Source organism: Lates calcarifer, linkage group LG24 (genome assembly GCF_001640805.2).
Source record: "Lates calcarifer isolate ASB-BC8 linkage group LG24, TLL_Latcal_v3, whole genome shotgun sequence".
Taxonomy (NCBI): Eukaryota; Metazoa; Chordata; class Actinopteri; family Centropomidae; genus Lates; species Lates calcarifer.
In genome coordinates this window covers 11,840,566-11,860,098 of record NC_066856.1, presented here as the reverse complement: position 1 = coordinate 11,860,098, position 19,533 = coordinate 11,840,566, and the positions used below count along the sequence as shown (strand labels likewise).

The window sequence follows — 19,533 nt, the reverse complement described above, 5'->3', positions numbered from 1 at the left end:
TATATTTATAAAAGCCCTTGGTTTTATTATATTTCAACTGTTAAATAACTATGTCATATTATCTGTAATCACAGACTTTCTGGCTGTCAACTCTCAGCAACTCACTGTGAAGTTGTGGTCTCTGCTCTGAAGTCCAACCCCTCCCACCTGAGAGAGATCGACCTGAGTAACAGCAAGCTGCAGGATTCAGGAGTGAGGCTGCTGTTTCCTGGATTGGAGAGTCCAAAATGTAGACTGGAGACTCTGGGGTCAGTCCACTGATAGTGTTCTACCAAACTTAAATCAAATATATTCATAACAAGGTTTCATCTTTGGGGTTCGTCTGAGCACAAATGTCAAAACTAAGTACGTTTCACTTAACTATTCATTTTAGGGAAAATGATTTTATCTGCATGATTAATTCTTTATTCAGGTTGATGGGCTGCAGTTTGTCAGAGTTCAGCTGTGCTCCTCTCGCCTCAGCTCTGAAGTCCAACCCCTCCCATCTGAGAGAGCTGGATCTGCGTAACAACAAGCTACAGGATTCAGGAGTGAAGGAGCTGAGTGGTTTTCTGGAGAATCCAGACTGTAGACTGAAAACTCTGAGGTCAGACCCCATTTTATAGCTCTGTACTGAGAATAATATGATATGAAAGTTGTAGTGACGCATAAGGCTGATATTATACGGATCCACACTGAGTAAAATCAATTATAATTCTCAAAACAAATCTATAATCTAATCCTATACTTTTTAAACCACACAACTTTTTTCCTACATTGACATTAACTAATACATATATATGGTATTTTCTACAAAGTTACATTACTACAAAGTTTTGGGGGTTAAGTGGAATTGATTGAGATATTCAGACCAAACACATCATTTCAATGTTGTGTTTTAGATTTGGTGTGAATCATTTGTTGACTTTTCTCCAAAGTTCAGCCTGACACGTCTGTTGTCTTGAGGATCTTAAGTAGAATCTTAAATAAATTTGGCTGCACAAAATGGGTTTGTATAGATGGAGCCAGTGGTGGAGCTGGCAGACTTTAAGAGGTGAAGTCAGTATGTCTTTATAGGAGCAGCAGCATCTTGACATCAATACTGATGACAGCTCTTTTTCCCTTTTTGTATTTTACTGCATCCTGTTGGGTTCAGATGTGTGGAGTTTCCACTTTCTACACTTTCTACATTTTAAACTCTCTTCAGCTCTGAACATATTATTAAACACTAGATGGTTTCAAGTGAGAACTTTGTCTTCTAAAGTTCTATGTTTTTTGTTGTTTATTCAGCTTGATGGACTGCAGTTTGTCAGAGATCAGCTGTGCCTCTCTGGCCTCGGCTCTGAAGTCCAACCCCTCCCACCTGAGAGAGCTGGACCTGAGGGGAAACAAACTGCAGGATTCAGGAGTGAGGGAGCTGTCTGATCTTGTGAAGAGTCCAGACTGGAGACTGAGGACTCTGAGGTCAGACACCATTTTTAGTTCTGTGCTCAAATTAATATGATATGAAAGTTATGGTGACAGTAAATTTTAGACAGGTTAATGGGGTAAAATCCCCTTCAGGGTCTAGAACATTAAGACTTAAATGGTTGAAAGTACGTTTCTGAGGTATTGACTTTGATCTTAAAGGTATAATATATTACTTCATCAGAATGTCTAGAAACGACTAGACATAACGACTAAACATGAAAACCAATGACAAGTAAAGAGAATAATATTGATCATCTCATTACAATGCAATGTTCTGCCAAGCTCTGGCTTCCTTCTCACCTCCACACAGCTAAAGCAGAAAGAAAAATAGCCATATCCACAAACAACAACAAAAGGTTGATGGGCCAAAATTAATAAAAAAGAAGGAAAGCCACTCAGACCAACCCACAAAGGGTCGTCCTTCCCCTCTAACCCTAAAACCAAACAATCAGAAAACTAAGAAGAAACTAGAACAGAAAACTGCTCTAGTCCTGCAGGAAAAAGAGAAGAGCTGAAGTCCATGCCCCCTCTTTATAGATTCCTCCTCAATCTGACCAGACCAGATACACCTGAGGCAAGCTGAGGGAAAACGACATCATGTGGCAAGATCAAGATGAACAGTTGGGGAGGGGGTTTCTGAAAATGCTGAAATCACAGAGTTTTGGAATGTAATGTAATCACTGAGTCAACTGCACAGCAACGTGCTGAATGTCTGCAGGCTATCAAACTGCTGAGACTGTAATATTCAAATATTTGATTTTAAACCTCAGTTAATAATTTCAAAGATGTCTTAAATTCACACATTGAATGGTTTCAAGCATGAACTTCATCTAAAGTTATATGTTTTATTCTTTATACAGATTGAGTTCCTGCACTCTGTCAGAGATCAGCTGTGATTCTCTGGCCTCAGCTCTGAAGTCCAACCCCAAACATCTGAGAGATCTGGATCTGAGTCACAACAAGCTACAGGATCCAGGAGTGAAGCTGCTGTGTGGTTTTCTGGAGAGTCCAGACTGTAGACTGGAGACTCTGGGGTCAGACAACATTTTTGAGTTTGGTGCTATTCAATACACTGATCAGCCACAACAATAAAATCACCTACCTAATATTATTAATTATTTTATTATATGATGTGTGTTTGAAAACTTGAGGAACTACGTCTTTACTGGAGCAGCAGCTCACTAATATTAAAGGGCTCTTTTAACCTGCATCCTGTTGGGTTCAGGTGCCTGGAGTTTCCAGACTTCTACATCCTAAACCCTCTTCAGCTCTGTACAGATTATGTCTTCTAAAGTTACACGTTTCATTCTTTATTCAGGTTGATGGACTGCAGGTTGTCAGAGATCAGCTGTGATTCTCTGGCATCTGCTCTTAAATTCAACCCCAAACATCTGAGAGATCTCGATCTGAGTCTCAACAAGCTGCAGGATTCAGGAGTGAAGCTGCTGTGTGGTTTTCTGGAGAGTCCAGACTGTAGACTGGAGACTCTGGGGTCAGACACCATTACTTATTCTGTGCTGAGAATAATATTGTCATGGGGATGCCTCATGATCTCTAATTTAAGCAAGACATGTGTGGATGTAAACACATGTAAACATGATCTCTGATTACATGTTTTCCTTTTTAATCAGATTGATGGACTGCAGTTTGTCAGAGATCAGCTGTGCCTCTCTGGCCTCGGCTCTGAAGTCCAACCCCTCCCACCTGAGAGAGCTGCAGCTGAGGGGAAACAAACTGCAGGATTCAGCAGTAAAAGAGCTGTCTGATCTCATGAAGAGTCCACACTGGAGACTGAGGACTCTGAGGTCAGTAGAGGGTTGAAGTCGGTCCATTCTGCTTTCCTCAATGAAGCTGTGAGAGGAGAGCGGTGACAGGCTTCAGGAATGGACAGAAAGAAAGAGATTTTATGTGACAGCCTCTGTGTTTGTCAGGATATTTCAGACACAGAGACTTCTTCTTTCTTTAAATGACTGAAGTCCCTGCTGCTCTTTACACTGGATGTGCTGCATCAGTGACTGACAGCTGATGAAGTGAGTCTCTGTAAAAACTGATTTATCACCTCTGTTGTCTGTCTTATTCTCTCAACAGATGGAAGTGGTGATCTTTACAAAGGTGAGAGTGAAGAGGACGGTGCGTGACAGAGGATGAGCTGTGTCCTGATGATCCAGAGAGGTTTAAGCAGCAGCAGCAGCTTGTGTGTAGAGAGGCTCAGACTGGCTCATGTTACTGAGAGGTAGAGAGGAGAACTTCATCCAGCAGTGACTGACAGAGGAATCGGGAGTGGAGTGGAGATGACTCCATGTGCTTGAGAACTGATCTGAGAAAACCACCACTGTCAGACACAGTGTCAAGTCCACCATCATCCCTGTCTGTGTTCATCTGGTTGTAAATATTTCTTTGGTTTTCTTCACTTTGTAAATATTCACAGATCAGAGAACATAATTTAAATCAGTCAGCAGGGAGAGGTTTCACAGTATATGTCTTCAGTGCTCATAAACTAGTTTAACAGACTGACCAGACATGTCGACAAAGTCAGTTTTTTTTCCTAAGAGTGAATAAAGTATTTCCTGTGTGTTTTTATTCCAGTAAGTCAGTAGGCTGCAGAAGAAAACATGAAACTGAAACTGATTGCATAACTGATGCCATTTTCCTCCTGAAACACGACAAAGTTCAGTCTGCATGATTAAAACAACGTTTAAGGAAGACTAATAAATAAACAGATTAATAGATAAACCTTAAAAAAAAAAAAAACCACCCTTGCATGACATTATGAAACATGAATTTGATTCTCTAATTTATTCATATGATAGCTGATGTTTTCAAAGGAGCAAACATCTGGCAGGCCACTAGATGGCAATGCCACCGTGCAAATCCCCTGTTCTTGCGAGCAGAGGAGGGAGGACTGGAGGCAGTCAAAACCCTCAGCCGCTTTTCACCAGGTGAAAACTGACAGACAGGTTAATTCAACACAGAGCTCAGCCCGGTGGGAGTGTAACTCAACTTTGGGGGAAACTGCTCTATGAAAATCTATTGAATGATGGGAGACGCTGTGGCAAAAATATATAAGTGCAAACAAAGTGTCCTGCCTTCAAAATAAAAGCATGACTGTGTGAACTTCTTAGTAATGGTTGATATGAAAACTGAGCATGAGCAGGGATTAAATTAACAGTGATACATAGCGATGATTGTGACATATCACAGTAGAAACATCCATAAATGAAAACACAAACAAAATGTTATATGAGTTAGGTATGAAATGAGTAAATAATGACACTAAAATCTGCTTGAGATCCCGCCTGGAGGACTGCCTCAGTGCAAAAGATTTTCTGAGAGTTCAAAGCAGGTTTTCACATCATCTGTGTCATATCTTTGAAGTATTTCTTGAAGTTGTACCATACAAGCTGTGGCGTGTATCTGGGGCTTTTACTTTAAAGGGTTGAACAGGAAGTTATATGTTATTCACTGTAACTTGACACTGGTCATCCCGACGCTTTATTGCTGCATTGTGGAGAGGTGTGTATTTGCACTAACTTTTTTTTTTTTTTACACGCCCCTCTCACTCTGACGCGCGGTGGGATAGACTCTGCGCGCTTTAGTTCAATCGGGACTACACCGACCCAGACTTAGATGACTTGGCCTCTGACGCCCAACGATGCGTACCGAGCCACAAAAGTTTGAAAAGTTATCTTTACGCGTGGGGCTCGCGGTGGGGGGACGCGGGAGTGACAGCAGCTGCGCGCCCGTGGATCAGGCTACAAGTGTTGGTTTCTCTGCATCCCTGTGGAAAGTCATTTGAAGAGTCAGGAGGAGACATGAACAGCCTCACCGCAGCGCCAGAGGAGATCCATTAGTCTGTCACTGTTGGATTTACCAGAGCTCAGAGGACTTACAGCTGGAATCTGTATAGTTCTTTGTAATTCTGTCAGCTTTGCCCTCGGTAGCATTATTAAGTGTTTTCGACAATTCTTGGATGATAACCAACACTGCAAAGTCCTGTTTGGAGACGTTGGATCTGAATTACGCACGGGATTTCTCTAACAAATGACAGCTTCTAAGCGGGTTGTTGCTCTCCTACATCATCCCCTCAGCTCCCTTCATCGCACCGATCAACCGTATCACCCCCTTCACCGCCAGGTTCGACGCGGGGAGTGAAAACCGTCTCTTTCCAGTGCGCCAGCGTGCGAATCGCGGGGGCCAACTGGCCGAGGATGTGGGGAGGAGGATTCCCGATGTCCGTCACCGTGATTTTGACTCTGCTCCTGGTCATCATCGACGTGAAAGCCAGCGGGGAGTACTGCCACGGCTGGCACGACTCCCAGGGCGCGTGGAAAGAAGGGTTCCAGTGTCCGGAGAAGATCGACGGGGAGGACGCGATCATCTGCTGCGGGAAATGCGAGCTGCGCTACTGCTGCTCCAGCACCGACGCGCGGCTGGATCAGGGGAGCTGCGATAACGACCGGCAGGCTCAGGAGCCCGGGACAGAGAGCAAGGAGAACAAGGACTCCAGTGCAGGTATTGGCCCATAACTTCTACTGCTGCAAATACAACTTCTAGCACAAAGGCATCACCAAAACGCATAAATGTATACAAAGACTAAGTGGTTCAGTGAGCTGGTGGCCTGAATGTGCTGTCTTCCGACTAATGAGGACTGTCAAAATATCCCCAGTGTGACTTAAGACAAAGAAAGACTAAATATGTCTTAGACAATGCACTGAAACTAACTGACCTGTTGCCTCATTGGAGTGACTGCAATGCTCACTTCAAACTCTTGGTTACTCTCAGATAAACCTTTGTTTTTTGATTAGATTCCATATAAACATAATAAAAAGTAATGTATAAACCAGCTTCATACATTAAAATGGTGAGTGAGGTGACGCCATGTCCAAGGCGCATGCACAGGACGTCTATTAGGAGCCTATTAAGAGAGCTTTGGCTTCCTCTCATAAACCTAACAGACCCACAGTATCTCCCTGTTAAGAGGTTCATCTGCTGCCCGTCCCGGTTGGCAACGACAGCTGCACAGGAGACAGCAGACTCCTCTCCAAAAACCAGTTAACTGCGCTCACAAATGGCACACTGTGTCGTGCCGCAGCACTTTATAAATAGCTGTGTTTGTTCTGGCCTGTAACAGTGCAAGAGGGGGCCGGGGCTCAGATCACGCTGTCCCCACGGGGATCAAGTTTGGACTTGACCGGATCTTGGACAGTGGTTCACCAAAGGCGCTGACAGCTCTGTTCATTAAAACACACACACACACACACACACAAATCAGGTTATGTATCATTTCCTACCAGACTTGTGGATTCCTTTTCCCATCATCAAGCTGCTTCTGTAATCCCCACACTGCAGTCTCTCTGGTGTCTCTGGGCTTTTGAGGGATTCACACTCAGATTTGCTAAATACAAGACACATATACATTCATAAAAAATTGCACTTAAGAGAAGCATCACTACTGAAACCATAGCTACATACAGTATAACCCATATGTTCCAATTTATCTGGTGGATTAGGTGACATCTCTTCTTTCTCCACCCCAGCTCCCCATTCATCATTGCTTACATTCCCATATGTTAATCTACCATAAAGCCTCTTGAAGCTGCGGAATAAAAGATGAACAAGTTGATAACAGCACTCCTGAAAAATAGAGGAAATATTGGACATCAGAGAAAAAGGCAACACAGGCTTATTTCATGTCTCCCTGGAGGATATTATGCCCTCTTCTAGACCTCCAGCTATAATCTGTCATTTGCTAAGACTACCATACCTTATCACTGCAGGAAGAAGTATATACATTTCATTCAGTGGCCTCCAGCCAAAATAACTTAAAGAAAAGCAGCTTTTTCCTCACTAAGAGAAAGGATTTTTTTTTTCACGCAAAGCCCAGCTCAGTTTATGCATTTCATTCATTTTTCATATGCTCGCAGCTTATTAATCATCCGGGAAAGACACACACAGCAATGTCAATGGATAACAGGCAGGAAATTATTAATGTGCTCAACATGAAGGAACATATGGTATTTAGGAACAGAAGAATGCCCGTGGGATAGCCAAGAGAGACGAGGGAGAGTCCGTCCAGCCAGCCAGCCACAAAGGCTGTGCCCAAAACAAGAGCTTAGGAGAGGAGGGAGGGGGGCTGCATGGCTGCCACAGCTCAACTGCAGCAACAGGTGTGGAGGAGTGACAGGGAACAATAGGAGGGTTTCAAACACCATGTGCACAAAAAGTGATGTCTGTGCTTAGAAAAATCACACATAGCAGGAGGAAAAGAAATACATTCCTTTGCTGAGCTGTAAAAGATAGATGCTGAATCAGACTGGATTTTAAGTGATAGAAAATCATTAAGTACAGTTATTGAGATATAATTTAAAGGTATTTTCACTTCACTCGAGTATTTCCTTTTAATGCTACTTTATGCTTCACCTCTACATTTCAGATGGAAATACTGTACTGTGAAGTGGTACCAGGTGATGTCAGTGAGATCAAAATCTCTTTTGCAAGACAGATCTGAGTACAGCAGACCAAAAGAAAAACACACATAGCCAGACATAACAAATAACTTAGATTAAGATTTTGCATAGAAAAACACAACTCACTGATCAATATCAAATCACTGACTCCTATCCTTTCTTAGCTGGTGACCCCCTGACAAAAAGCATGGGAGACTTGTTAGTATTTCCACCTACGAGTGACACAGAGGTGACTCCTACACCGTTTCCATCATATGCAAACTTTCATTTAGAAAATGTTTCCTCATTCACTGAAACGTTTGACTCACCTAATGAGATGGGAGGGCGTTATGCTCGGAGCACAGTGGGTCCATTTATTTTGGAAATGGCCACTAATCAATGCATTTGTTTATGGTCGAAACTAGCTAACATTTTGACAAAAACTGTGTCCTAGAACCAAGAACCACGAGGTTCACATTTATAAGGTCAAGTTTGTCCAACACTTCGGTTCATGACTAAATACCCTCAAGACTTATCAGACGTCTCAGTCCCACTTTATGTATAGCGCTAATTAGCAAACGTTGGCGAGCTAATATGCTAAACCAAGATGGCGAACGTGGTAAACGTCATACCTGCGTAACACATCAGCGTGTTAGTATTGTCGCCGTGAGCGTGCTAGCATGCTAATGTTAGCATATAACTCGCAGCTCTGCTTAAACCACTGGTCTAACTCGTTAACAATATAAAAAGTAGCTTCATCTCGACCAGCAGTAGCAGTAAAATACAGCTCACACACTGATGCATCAGTAATGATCTAATACTATAATACTAATATACCAGTCACAGGCATCATTTTACTGCATAAGGAGTTTATTAAGTACATTTTACTTGCAGGGTAAATGCAGGGTTTTTACTTGTAACAGACTGTTTTCTCATTGTTATTTTTACTTAAATGAAGGATCTGCATACTTCTTCCAACTCTGCATGCTTACCCCCCTCCATCACTGATTTACTGTACAACATTTTGGAAAGGAGCTCCACACTGGAAAAAAGAGGAACTAACAGAAAGTTTTTGCAATTACTAATCCTGATCAGCCATGCAGAAAAAGGGAGTGGAAACAGAGATGTTGAGGTGGAGGCCATATAAGTGCAGGAAAAGAGGGCATGTAAAATGCTCCCTGGGACATTTCTGCTCTTGTAACTTATATGTGTTGCCATAACAGAGTTCCTGTTAAAACCTGTTTACTGGAAGGTGTGTAGCCTGTGAGGTACATTAGCCCTCTGAAGCTGACACCACTTCTTGTCAAAGGGAAATGGGTCAAGGTCCCCAGCTCGTTTCATGTCACAGAGTTTCAGCACCTTCTGCCGCTGGCCTGCGTCTTTTGTCACCTGGACTTACCGCCTCAGCTGGCGAATGTCCCTCCAGCTCTTAACAGGTTTCACGCAGTAATCCTTTTAATACCCTGCTACTTTTGATGAGCATTTCTGAAAAGTTTCTCAAGGCTTCATGGATGCATTTCAAAGAGCCAAGAGACAAAAGGAAACTGGAGCCAGTTGCCACCTCTCTCTCTCTGGCATACAGTTACATCCCATAACACATGGGCACATTCAAAGCAGAAAATAAGTACACCCTGTGGGAACAATAAAACACAACTAATCACTTATAACGTAACATGGTGGTTATTGTGTTTGTAAGGTGTTTGTGCAAGCAAGCATGGGAATAAACGACTGAGGAAAGCACCTCAGGAGTGACCTCATCTCGCCTGTGACCCTGTGTCTGCCAAAAACATTCGCTCCATGCCTTTTGCTATTTTGGCCAAAAGGTGCAGTCGGTAAAGCAATGAGATTAAGTAAAGGAAAGCTTATTGTTGATCATGTTTCAGAGTTGTTGTTGGAGCGTCTCCTGCTCACTTAGCAAATTTACAGGCTGAAACCGAGATCTTCATGTATAAAAATGTCAAGACCTTAACCTGTTTAGTAATGCCTCTGCTATTTGACCTGGCAAATGACAGTCTGATTGGTGGAATTGCGAGAGTTGCTTAAGTACTTTGTTGCGAGTAAGATTTGCTGTTTTAAGTGAAAAGAAAGAAAAGGTCAGCTGAGGAGGAATTGGCTTACTCCTCTGATTTAAAGGGCTGAATAACCTCACATTCAGCTACATTAAATCAGTCAACTTTAATACCCTTCTTTAAGCAGAAGCCAAGCACTGTAGTTCAACTTGAGGGACTTATTTTCAAAGGCTTGGTCATAAATAGCCAAAGAAAAAGAAGGGTCACAAATATCAGCTGGCAGCTACAGGCTTAAGAATGTCACCCGTGCAAACACACACACACACACTGGTCTGCAGGGTCGAGGAGGCTGGGGACACAGCAGGGTGCACGGGATTAAAACAGATCAAAACAAAGTTAATAACTGCTAATGAGAGCCTGGGGCTCCCTGGGGACCCAATCCCAGTGTACCTTTCATTCTTCAACTCTAGTCCAAACACTCCTCTCCACTCAGTCTTTTGTTTAACTGTCTTACCCAATCTCAACTCACATGTAGGAGCTTTGCTTGTGCAGGGAAGCAAGACATGTGAGTGTGTGAGGCGGTGTTGCTTTGAAGTTAGAAGTCAATATTTTGCCACCAAAGCTGGTACATTAGCTGTGATTTAATGTGTCTTCTTTCTCCTCTCTCTCTCTAGTGCCCATCTATGTGCCGTTCCTGATCGTGGGCTCTGTGTTTGTAGCTTTCATCCTGGTGGGATCTGTGGTTGCTGTGTGTTGCTGCCGCTGTCTCCGCCCCAAACAGGAACTGTCGTCAGGAGGAGCAACAGGAGGCGGCGCCGGCAGCGGGCGCCTGTTGGAAACCATCCCTATGATGGCGAGCACTTCCAGAGGCTCATCATCCCGCCAGTCCAGCACAGCCACCTCATCCAGCTCCTCTGCCCCACCTGCCGCTCCCCGTCCTGCTCCCCCTCCTCTCATGCGGGCTCAGGCCTCTTGCTGCCTGCCGCCCGATGCCAGCGTCTTCGTCAACATGCCCACCAATTTCTCCGTACTCAACTGCCAGCAGGCCACCCAGATCATGCCTCACCAGGGACAGTTCCTGCACCCACAGTACATCGGCTACGCTCACCCTGTGTCCACCTCCCCGGCCTTCCTGGACCCCACCCAGGGAGGATACAGACCCCTCCAGTCCCCCTGCCCTCCTCCCACCGGAGGGTCCAGTGTCACCAGTGACCAGAAATACCCTCCAGTGACAGTGTGATGAGGGGCCAACATGCACACCACTCTGCCACTTTGTTGTGAAGACTAACTTGTGAAGTTTAACCTGTGAGGGCTGCGCCAGAGACCTTTTGGGGACGCTGCCAGAGTGGAAAAAGAGAGGCAGGGAGTCAAACTCACATGAAGGACTCATAAAGCCATTGCTGGCAGCAGGGCCTGCCCTGCCATTGTGTGTGTTGTGTGTCTGTTTAGTGTGTCATACGATCTCTTGCCAAACTGGAATGAGCTAAGCTCAGTCTATGATGGGGTAAGATGGATGCATAAACAATTTTCTGTCTTGATGCAAAGATTAAACTGCATATTGGAGATTTACACAGCCCAGATGGGTGATAATGCACAGCTAACTGTGGCCTGCAGCTCAAATAAAGACTGTGCACATGTTTGTGTTTGCATGTATGTGTATGGGAGAGTGAGAAAAAGGATTTGTTGGCTTGTGTCTGCTTGAATGAGTGATGACTGGATGATTTATAGCAGTGGACTGTATGAGAAGTGGCTATTCAAGCAAGAGAAAAAAAAGAAAATTATGACCACATGCTGTGTTTATGCCATGTGCACATCTGCACTTGTGAATGGTTGTGAGTGGTTTATACAATACAGTATACTGTATGTTTGTGTTGAAAGTATGAGGGGAGAAAGTATGTGAAAAGATGTTTGTGCTGTACGTGTGTGAGTTTGGAAGAGAGTGTGAAGTGTGGAGGGATGTGGTCGTATGAGTAACTGTGAGTGATCTGCGTGTAATGGGAAATGCAGGTGGTGTGATGTGAATGATGTGAAAGGCAGTTGCAATCTCCCTGTAGACCATTTAAACTCTAATGAAGTGGACACAGGACATAGACTGTGACGCTCCACCCTGCTACACAACCTCCCCTCCTGCCACCCCAAAAAAAAAAAAAAAGTTTGCCCCAACTGCCCTGAGCGGAAACACACAAGACACACAAAAAAAGAGACATTTCATGCAAGGCTGGCAGTTAATGTACCTGAGTACTGTGAGTGTGTGACAGAGAAGGAGTGAGAGGCAGCTCTCTGAAGATTACAGAGTTAATTATACAGTGAAAACTCTGCCAAATGCCCCCTTTCGCTTCTCTCCTGCGAGAGACGTGTGTGCATGTGTGTGTGTATTTAACACTCCCACAGTTCAGTGCGTTAGTTAGGAGAGGGCATGGGCAGCTCCAGGGCAGCTTTGAGTCATTATTTTCCACTTAAGTAAGGCACAGAAATGTCGGTTATTGGTTGTTTAAAAAGAAAAAAAAGGAGTGAAACTCATGTTTTTTCTGCCATTCTGAGAACTGTTGTGCAGCTGGGTCACTGCTAACTCGCAATTAAAAGTAATATGCAACCTGAGGAATGTGCTGCTCCACTGAGTGTGCAGCCTCAGATGTCCCATACAGTGGTACTGAAACCAGTATGTCTGTGTACCTCATCTGCACCCCAAGCACAATGTCTGTAAGATACAGTAGGCAGCTTGAGTGTGACAAAGTAAGAGTATGTGTAAAATGGTGGATGCTCCCTCTGTGAAATACAGTGATTTGATGCAGGAGTGACACATTTCATATGAATTGTAAAAAAAAATAAACTTCTTTTTAAACCAGAAAACATGTGTTGAGACCTCATGTGTCAGTATTTTATCACCCTCTACTGTCATAAATATTAAACAAGCAAAGTTTTGTGTTTTAAAACCCTGAAGGGACACTTTTTGTGTTGCTGTTGTCCCTCCGAGTGATATTTACACACCAACACTTGGAGACAAGGCTTGGTTAACGAAAAACAAATCTGTGTAGTGAAAGTCTCAAATTCTTAATCCCCTTTAAACGTAAACACTCTCTTACTTAAGCTATTAAAAACACCAATTATGCACATTCACAGACAGCTCTACCACCCGCAGAGGAACCAACAAATACCTGTCACATCACCCGACGCTCAGAGAGGAGGAACAATAAACCGCAACAATGGACAGTTTAAAACTATGACGATGCGGAGGTGTAGTTTTGGCAGGCTCCTCCAGAAACTCAGCTACAGTAATGTGGAAAGCGGAGCGGGCCCAGGCCATTGGGGAGTCAGCTGGGGAGGAGTTGAAAAGCATAAATGGCTCTCTGGCTCCCGCTCGGCTGCGGCCCGATGGATTCTCCATACTGGAGCAGCTGTAGTCGGTTTGGGCTGGGCCACATCCAGGAAGGTGGGTGGGAAAGGGATCTCCAGTTGGACTCCAGTGTCCAGGGGCTGGGGTGTGCATTAATCGCCTAATGGTCCATCTCCACCAACCCTCCTGAGCTTGGAGAGGGAGCGTGGGAGAGGCTTGATCCTGATGGTATAGAAAATCATGTAAAGATCAAACTCTTTTGATCCATTTTAAGCATAAAATGTAAACTAATGTCCTCCCACGACACTGTAGCCACAGTTTGACTCAAAAAACCTGATTGACTGCGCGAGTAGACAGCTTACAGTCAACAGACGGAGACATTTTGTCAGGCCATGGATTGATTAGATTTAATGATTAGGACTCAGATGGACATCCCCCCTCTCCCTCCCTTTCAGTCTTGCATTCCTGAACCAGAGTGTCCTCAACACAGAGCACACAGACAATGGACTCTACATTCAGACAGAAAAACACATGATCCAGGCGAGAGTCTCAATCAGATCCCTTCTGTTTGAATGTCTATTAGCACTAGTTCAAGTAAAATATTCCCTCTAAGACATGTCTTGACATATGAGTACAAAAACAGGCATTAATGAAAAGAGAACAAAAATTATAAACACATACACATTAATGTCCACTTTAATTTAAAAAAAAAAGAAAAAAAGAAAGGAACAGTCCAGTAAAGAGTGGGAGTCCAAAAGAAATGAAGAAGGAAGCACTAATGCCAGGCTTGCTGATTCTATGTCAGCTGACGTTGCTAGACAGGCGGCACCAGGAATCACAGGAGCGGTCAGAATTAAAAACAGGAAAGACGAGAGTGGATTTTTTTTTCTCAACTGGCTGAGGTGAGTAGATGTGCAGCAGAGGAGGAGAGACGTGGAAGCTGCGGAGCGGCTAGGAGATGGGAGCGATAGGAAGGAAGAAAAATGAAGGGAGAGATAAGCAAGAGGAGGTCCCAGTGGGGTAGGAGGGGTTGCAGCAGGGTGGTGGTCCGGTTTTATGGTGAGCGCGTTCTGCCTCAGTGGCATCTCTGTGGTGTTTGGCAGTGAGGCTTGTTGCTGCGATGGGATGTAGAGGGGGGCTGTAAGCTGGGGGTGCAGGGCTCCGGTGGTCCTTGGTCTATGCTTCCCTCCCTCCCTTTTTTAAGGAATTCATCTGCGCTTGTGTGTGTGTGTGTGAGTGTGAGTGTGTTTATTTTGACGTCCCCTTCCCTTCCGTGTCGGCATGTGATGACAGACGAGCTAAACCCACCTCACAAGAGCGAGATGAGAGGGAACCGTGGAAGCTAACGCACAAACACACGTGGACCGACACACACATGCACACAAACACGGGAGCGCCAATGCGTGCAGACATACATGCACAGGCAGATACAAACGCACTGGAATGTGCACACGCGCACACACACACACACACACATTAACACACAGTGACATGATCCAAACCCAGTCTGAGGGGTATACAGATATGAGTAGCAGTCTCTGAGTTTGACTTAACATGTCTGTGCGTGGATATGATTGCTCATGCCTGTGCAGCTTTGTGTGAGTTTAGAAGTTTATTCTGTATATTCGGCCTGGTCCCTTCTCTCAAGTCAGTCCTCCATGCACCAGCGACGGTCTCCATGCCTGACCGTGACCCCCACCCCCCGGCGAGGGGGTCAGGTCATAGTTCCAGTTAAGGCCACAGCAGGGGTTGGTCACCCAGCGTGAGGGTGTCACATAAGTCTGTCTCCGCTGTCACCTTGACAACCATTGCTACGGTGAGCCAAAGCCTTGGTCAGGGGTGGGGCTAGAGGCTGGGGCGCTGGCGGGTGGTGTCGTAGGAGCGCACGACCTGGGACTGGGACACCACGCCGTGCTCCTCCTGAGAGAAGGCATAGCCATCTGAAGAGAGAGAAGAAGACAGGTCTGAAATGATGAACCCTGAGGTGAAGAAAAATGTAAACAACTTTACAATGTAATGCAGCATAATATACTTCACTGTTTGTTGAGACTACATTAGTATTTAGTTTAACATTACATGAAACAGAGAATACACAAGCAACTGAGAATCTAAAACTAGGGACTTTGCTTTAAAATATTTTGGATTCCTGTTGATATTCAAATCATTGAATTGTTTCAGCTCTAGACTGCACTACTCTGCACGGGGGTTTTGTATTTCACTGGTCACTAAGAGTATGTGTTCAAACATTGACACAATCTTGAAAGTCCTTTAATCAGTGTTTTCCTTGGCTTCACAACTGGAAACAGGGAATCCATACATGGCACAGATATTAAAAATCTGTGAACACAAACAAACAGGAACAAATCTGATTTTGCAAATATGTGTGAGATAAAGCTAATCACATTGTTTCTCTTTCTTGTCCTGAATCCTATTTATACTGGCAGGATATACACTGGCTGTTGAGCTTGACAGGGGTTTTTAAGACTCCTTATTTGATGTGATGAGAGACATTGGGTTTCCACTCACATCTTATAGAAGAACAAAGTGCCAATAATGACTGACAAATCTGCACTTACATTACATTATTGCCAGGAAAATACATACATGAGAAATGAGCCTGACGGCCTGTGTTGAAGCAGGACTCTGGTAAAGCTGTATGTATGTGCATTTGGGAAGGATACTCACGTGACACAGTCTGCTGCACCGAGTTTGAGCGTCCTACACTTGAAGGTGTTTTCCTAAAGACTCTTGTCAGCAGATGGGCTCGTTCGTTTAGACTGTAAGAAGAGAAAGGAAGAACAGTTATCTCAAAGTTCACACGTAACTACTTGTTTACAGAGAATCTACACTACTCACACTACTACACAGCACCATCACTAGTTACTGGGAAATATGTTTTAATCAGTGAGTAGGTCCCTAGTTTTTTGTCAGTATTTAATGTTTGCAACTATCCACACATCTGAATGGAGCTTGGTTATTAAAGAGACAGTCCTTCAACTTTTAAGTGTTCTTGAGAAAAACACTGCAGTATACCAGGAAAGATTATTTCTCCAACAGGGATCAACATACAGTAGAAGCACACAGATCAATAAGTCAACAAATCTAAGTGGACTTAAGACCTGAAAGTTGGTAGGAGGTGGATTTGATACTGACTGCTTCTGACATTCAATTTAACCCAACAGTAATTCACAAACTGCCTGCAGGGTAACAGGACATCCACAGTAAAATATTCCTCACTCCCCACTCCTCTCTCCTCTCCTCTTAACTCCCCCCTTGCCAAAAAGAAGACTGGATCCTCTGTTCTGAGACCACACGCCGTCACGGCTCCTCTCTCCCATGACCAAAAATAACTAAGCCTTTTCCAGATTTTGCACACAAACGCACGCATGCTCACACGCTTATTAAGTTTGCATATGTCCCTCTAGTCTCATCACCATGATTACTGCCATTAAAGGCGATAGACAAAATTACTGGATGTAACACTTGTATCACCGTCTGCCACGTCAGGAAGTTGACTTTTGCCAATTTCATTTGACATTTTCTACCTTATCTGCCAATGAAGCATTAAATTCACACAAGAGGGGTTTCCCTGGCACTAAGGCAGCAGTGATGATGATCAACAGAGTAGTTATGGGAAAAAAGCCTTCCCAAGGTTAAAATTTGGAGCAAACAGTTAGGAAATTCTTAACACTGTATGTGACTGTTGGGAACCTTCACTGGAGTGTTTGTGAAAAAAAGAAGAAAAAAATCGAGGGGCTATGAAGTTTGTTGAAGCAGTCTTTAGCCAAAGAAAATGATGTCTGTTAGATAGATGACAGTGCTGAGTGAATGATAAAAGACTAAATGGTGGTTGGACAAATAAATGAAAGGCTCATGCATCAGTACGACTCCTTTCTCCGCCTGTGATGTTTCATCCCGACTACCTTCTGATTCAAAATGGTCCAAGGATGTGCTCCGTTTGAACTCTTCCCTCGAGACGCTCCTGTACTCTACCTTTCCACCCCTTTCCCATGCCTACCCCAGGACCTCCCCAGGAACTACAAACACAGATGTGCTCTTTTCCATCGCCTCTCTGCCCACCCTTACTTTACTTCTTTTATTCTAAATGGAGAGGGGCCCAAGGATCCTGGGTTTAAATGCAGGGTCAGTCCAGGACGGGGCCCTGTGTAAGGGTCAGGAGGAGCACTGTGGTTACCCACCCTTCCCTCCTCAACCTGAAAACATACCTCAGACCTGAAAACCAAAACTGCTCTGAGAAAGCAGCTTGTCTTGGTTGACTCACATCTGACTAATTTTTACAGTAAGTCATAATATCTGAGTTTTATACAACTCTTTTTAATACTTACTGGCAAACAGTGGTTGAAAAAGTATTTGGATTGTATTTAGGTAAAATGTAGTGACACCACAGAGCAAATCCAAATAAAGTCCAAATAAAGTACTTTCCAACATTGCAGGCAGATGGTCAAACCTCTATAATCCTACCTACATACTGTTTCTATAACCTGCAGAATTTCCGCCAAAATTAAACAACGCACTCGGTTCTAACACATCTCTAGTGACACCACACACAAGGCTAAGTCACAGCGAGAGAACTACAGGCAAATCCAGTCAACACACCAGGTCTGTACAGCAGTTCAAATTGATCCACCTATGAAGCGATCCAGAGAGAGAGAGGAATAGAAAAAAATGGACATAAGAAGAAAAATAAAAAATTTAAATGACAGTAAGGGAAAAGGGGGACAGGTGATTACAGAATAAACAGAGATGTATGAGCTCAGTTGATGGAAAACAGGCGAGAGTCACTCCAAAGCAGCTTGCAGTGGGGCACACGGGTCATCAGAGGTCACAGTTCACACAGTGGGACAGTGCAAACCCAGAAACTACCTCTGTGAGCTTGTGACAGCTCTGGCTCTATGGGACCTCAGCTTTGGCTTCAGTCCTATGGACGGTGCCACAGGGGGAATAATGAATACCAAACATAGAAAAACATATAACCTGTATACAGCTTTACAACAAACCTGCACATGTACATTCCTTAAACACATGGATAAAAATCATATCATAAAATCAACAGAATAACCTGACTAATGACAAAATAAAACTGGATATGACTCCAATCCCATGATGCTTTGCAGAGTTTATTTTATATACCTGCGGCCGCTGGCATCCCTAAGTACAGCTGCCCCTGGGTCGACGGCCCGAGCCTCCAACTCCTGCACCTCCTCCAGAAGAGACTTCCTCACAGTGCGGCGTGTGCTGAAAAGCAGAAATAAGCTCATCAGACCGATGAAGGAAAGTTTGAGTGTTTGACTTTGCAGACACATGTGATTCATAATATAAAGTGTGCGTAAGTGCTGACATAGACTCAGTATGGGTTATGTAAACGGTTCGGTTAAGTTAAATAGTCTCTGTATGGATTTCCCATATATTTATATTAAATGTGTTCTACTTACGCGGTCCAAGCAAAGTCTTTGAGTAAACATGCAGTAGGCACCAGGACCAGGCCCAGCCAGAAGTGCCAGCACTGCATCACCCTGCCAGCCTGCAATGACAACACACAGGCTCTATTTATTTCGCTCCTATATTAATTCAAATTGAGTATTAAGTCATTTTTCTCTGCAACGAGTACAGAGAAACATGTGGTTGAGGCAGAGAAAAATGTGAGACAAAGCACAGTGAAAGTCATACAGAGCATAAAGAATCAGAGTTAGCCAAAGTTGAATACGCTTAATGTTAGCCAAATATTTAACAGCTTTCTCACACCCTGTATCTACACCACAAACTGGATTTAGCAAAGTATTCCCACTGCTGAAATACAATGCTTGATTCTATGATGCCAAAAGATAAAAATGCTAGTAAGTAACCACAGATCCCCCCTACCTGTCTCTGCAGTCCAGCTGCAGCCAGCTTCACTGACCTTTGACCCCCATCCTTGGTCTGTCTCCAGGGATTAATCATGCATCTAACCACTGTCTCAATTTGTCCGTCTGTCTGTCTCCCTGCTTCTTACTCCCACACATCTCTTTCCCTCCAATCTCACTCTTTCACAACTTCTTTTCATTATTAGTGACTATCTGCTGCTGCTTGTCCTCGCCTGTTCCTATAAATCCCTCAGTTTTCTCTTTATTACCCAATCTCTCCCCTTTGCTTATCTCCAAGAGCTCTGTGGTGTTTCACAAGCCTAACTCTTTGTTTCTAGGCGTGAACCTTCAAGTCAATAGTCGCAAGCATTTTATGCACCATGACGTCCTTTACTTCTACTACTTTACTGCCCATATCATGTGTTTCCTGTGTC

General features: G+C 43.9%; 3 protein-coding genes across 11 annotated transcripts in view; 2 read left to right on the top strand and 1 right to left on the bottom strand.

Annotated features, from left to right (window-relative positions):
- The window catches only part of LOC108881756 (NACHT, LRR and PYD domains-containing protein 12), a 30,522-nt gene extending 25,959 nt beyond the window's left edge, over positions 1-4,563 (top strand). For 4 of the 5 annotated variants that reach the window (XM_051066824.1, XM_051066822.1, XM_051066823.1 and 1 more), the window contains 7 exons: positions 75-248; positions 413-586; positions 1,270-1,443; positions 2,310-2,483; positions 2,768-2,941; positions 3,081-3,254; positions 3,538-4,563. In XM_051066824.1, the coding sequence (XP_050922781.1) occupies positions 75-248; positions 413-586; positions 1,270-1,443; positions 2,310-2,483; positions 2,768-2,941; positions 3,081-3,254; positions 3,538-3,550 (1,057 nt within the window). In that variant the 3' untranslated portion in view covers positions 3,551-4,563. The remainder of the gene's footprint in view (positions 1-74; positions 249-412; positions 587-1,269; positions 1,444-2,309; positions 2,484-2,767; positions 2,942-3,080; positions 3,255-3,537) is intronic. The other variant, XM_018673881.2, reaches the window with a different exon arrangement.
- Positions 4,564-4,967: 404 nt separating this feature from the next.
- LOC108881754 (protein shisa-2) lies at positions 4,968-11,543 on the top strand. Its single transcript, XM_018673886.2, has 2 exons — positions 4,968-5,961; positions 10,579-11,543. Exons 1-2 carry the CDS (start codon positions 5,658-5,660, stop codon positions 11,142-11,144), a joined length of 870 nt encoding a protein of 289 aa, XP_018529402.1. The 5' UTR covers positions 4,968-5,657; the 3' UTR covers positions 11,145-11,543.
- A 2,237-nt stretch (positions 11,544-13,780) lies between these two features.
- The window catches only part of atp8a2 (ATPase phospholipid transporting 8A2), a 48,911-nt gene continuing 43,158 nt past the window's right edge, over positions 13,781-19,533 (bottom strand). For all 5 annotated transcript variants that reach the window (XM_051066825.1, XM_051066826.1, XM_018673870.2 and 2 more), the window contains 4 exons: positions 18,692-18,780; positions 18,390-18,494; positions 15,924-16,015; positions 13,781-15,178 (listed from right to left, as the gene is read on the bottom strand). In XM_051066825.1, the coding sequence (XP_050922782.1) occupies positions 15,084-15,178; positions 15,924-16,015; positions 18,390-18,494; positions 18,692-18,780 (381 nt within the window). In that variant the 3' untranslated portion in view covers positions 13,781-15,083. The remainder of the gene's footprint in view (positions 15,179-15,923; positions 16,016-18,389; positions 18,495-18,691; positions 18,781-19,533) is intronic.

Coding starts and splice junctions, on each gene's coding strand:
- LOC108881754 (XM_018673886.2), top strand. CDS start 5,658: ATGTGGGGAGGAGGATTCCCGATGTCCGTCACCGTGATTTTGACTCTG. Junction 5,962..10,578: donor GAACAAGGACTCCAGTGCAG/GTATTGGCCCAT, acceptor CTCTCTCTCTAG/TGCCCATCTATGTGCCGTTC.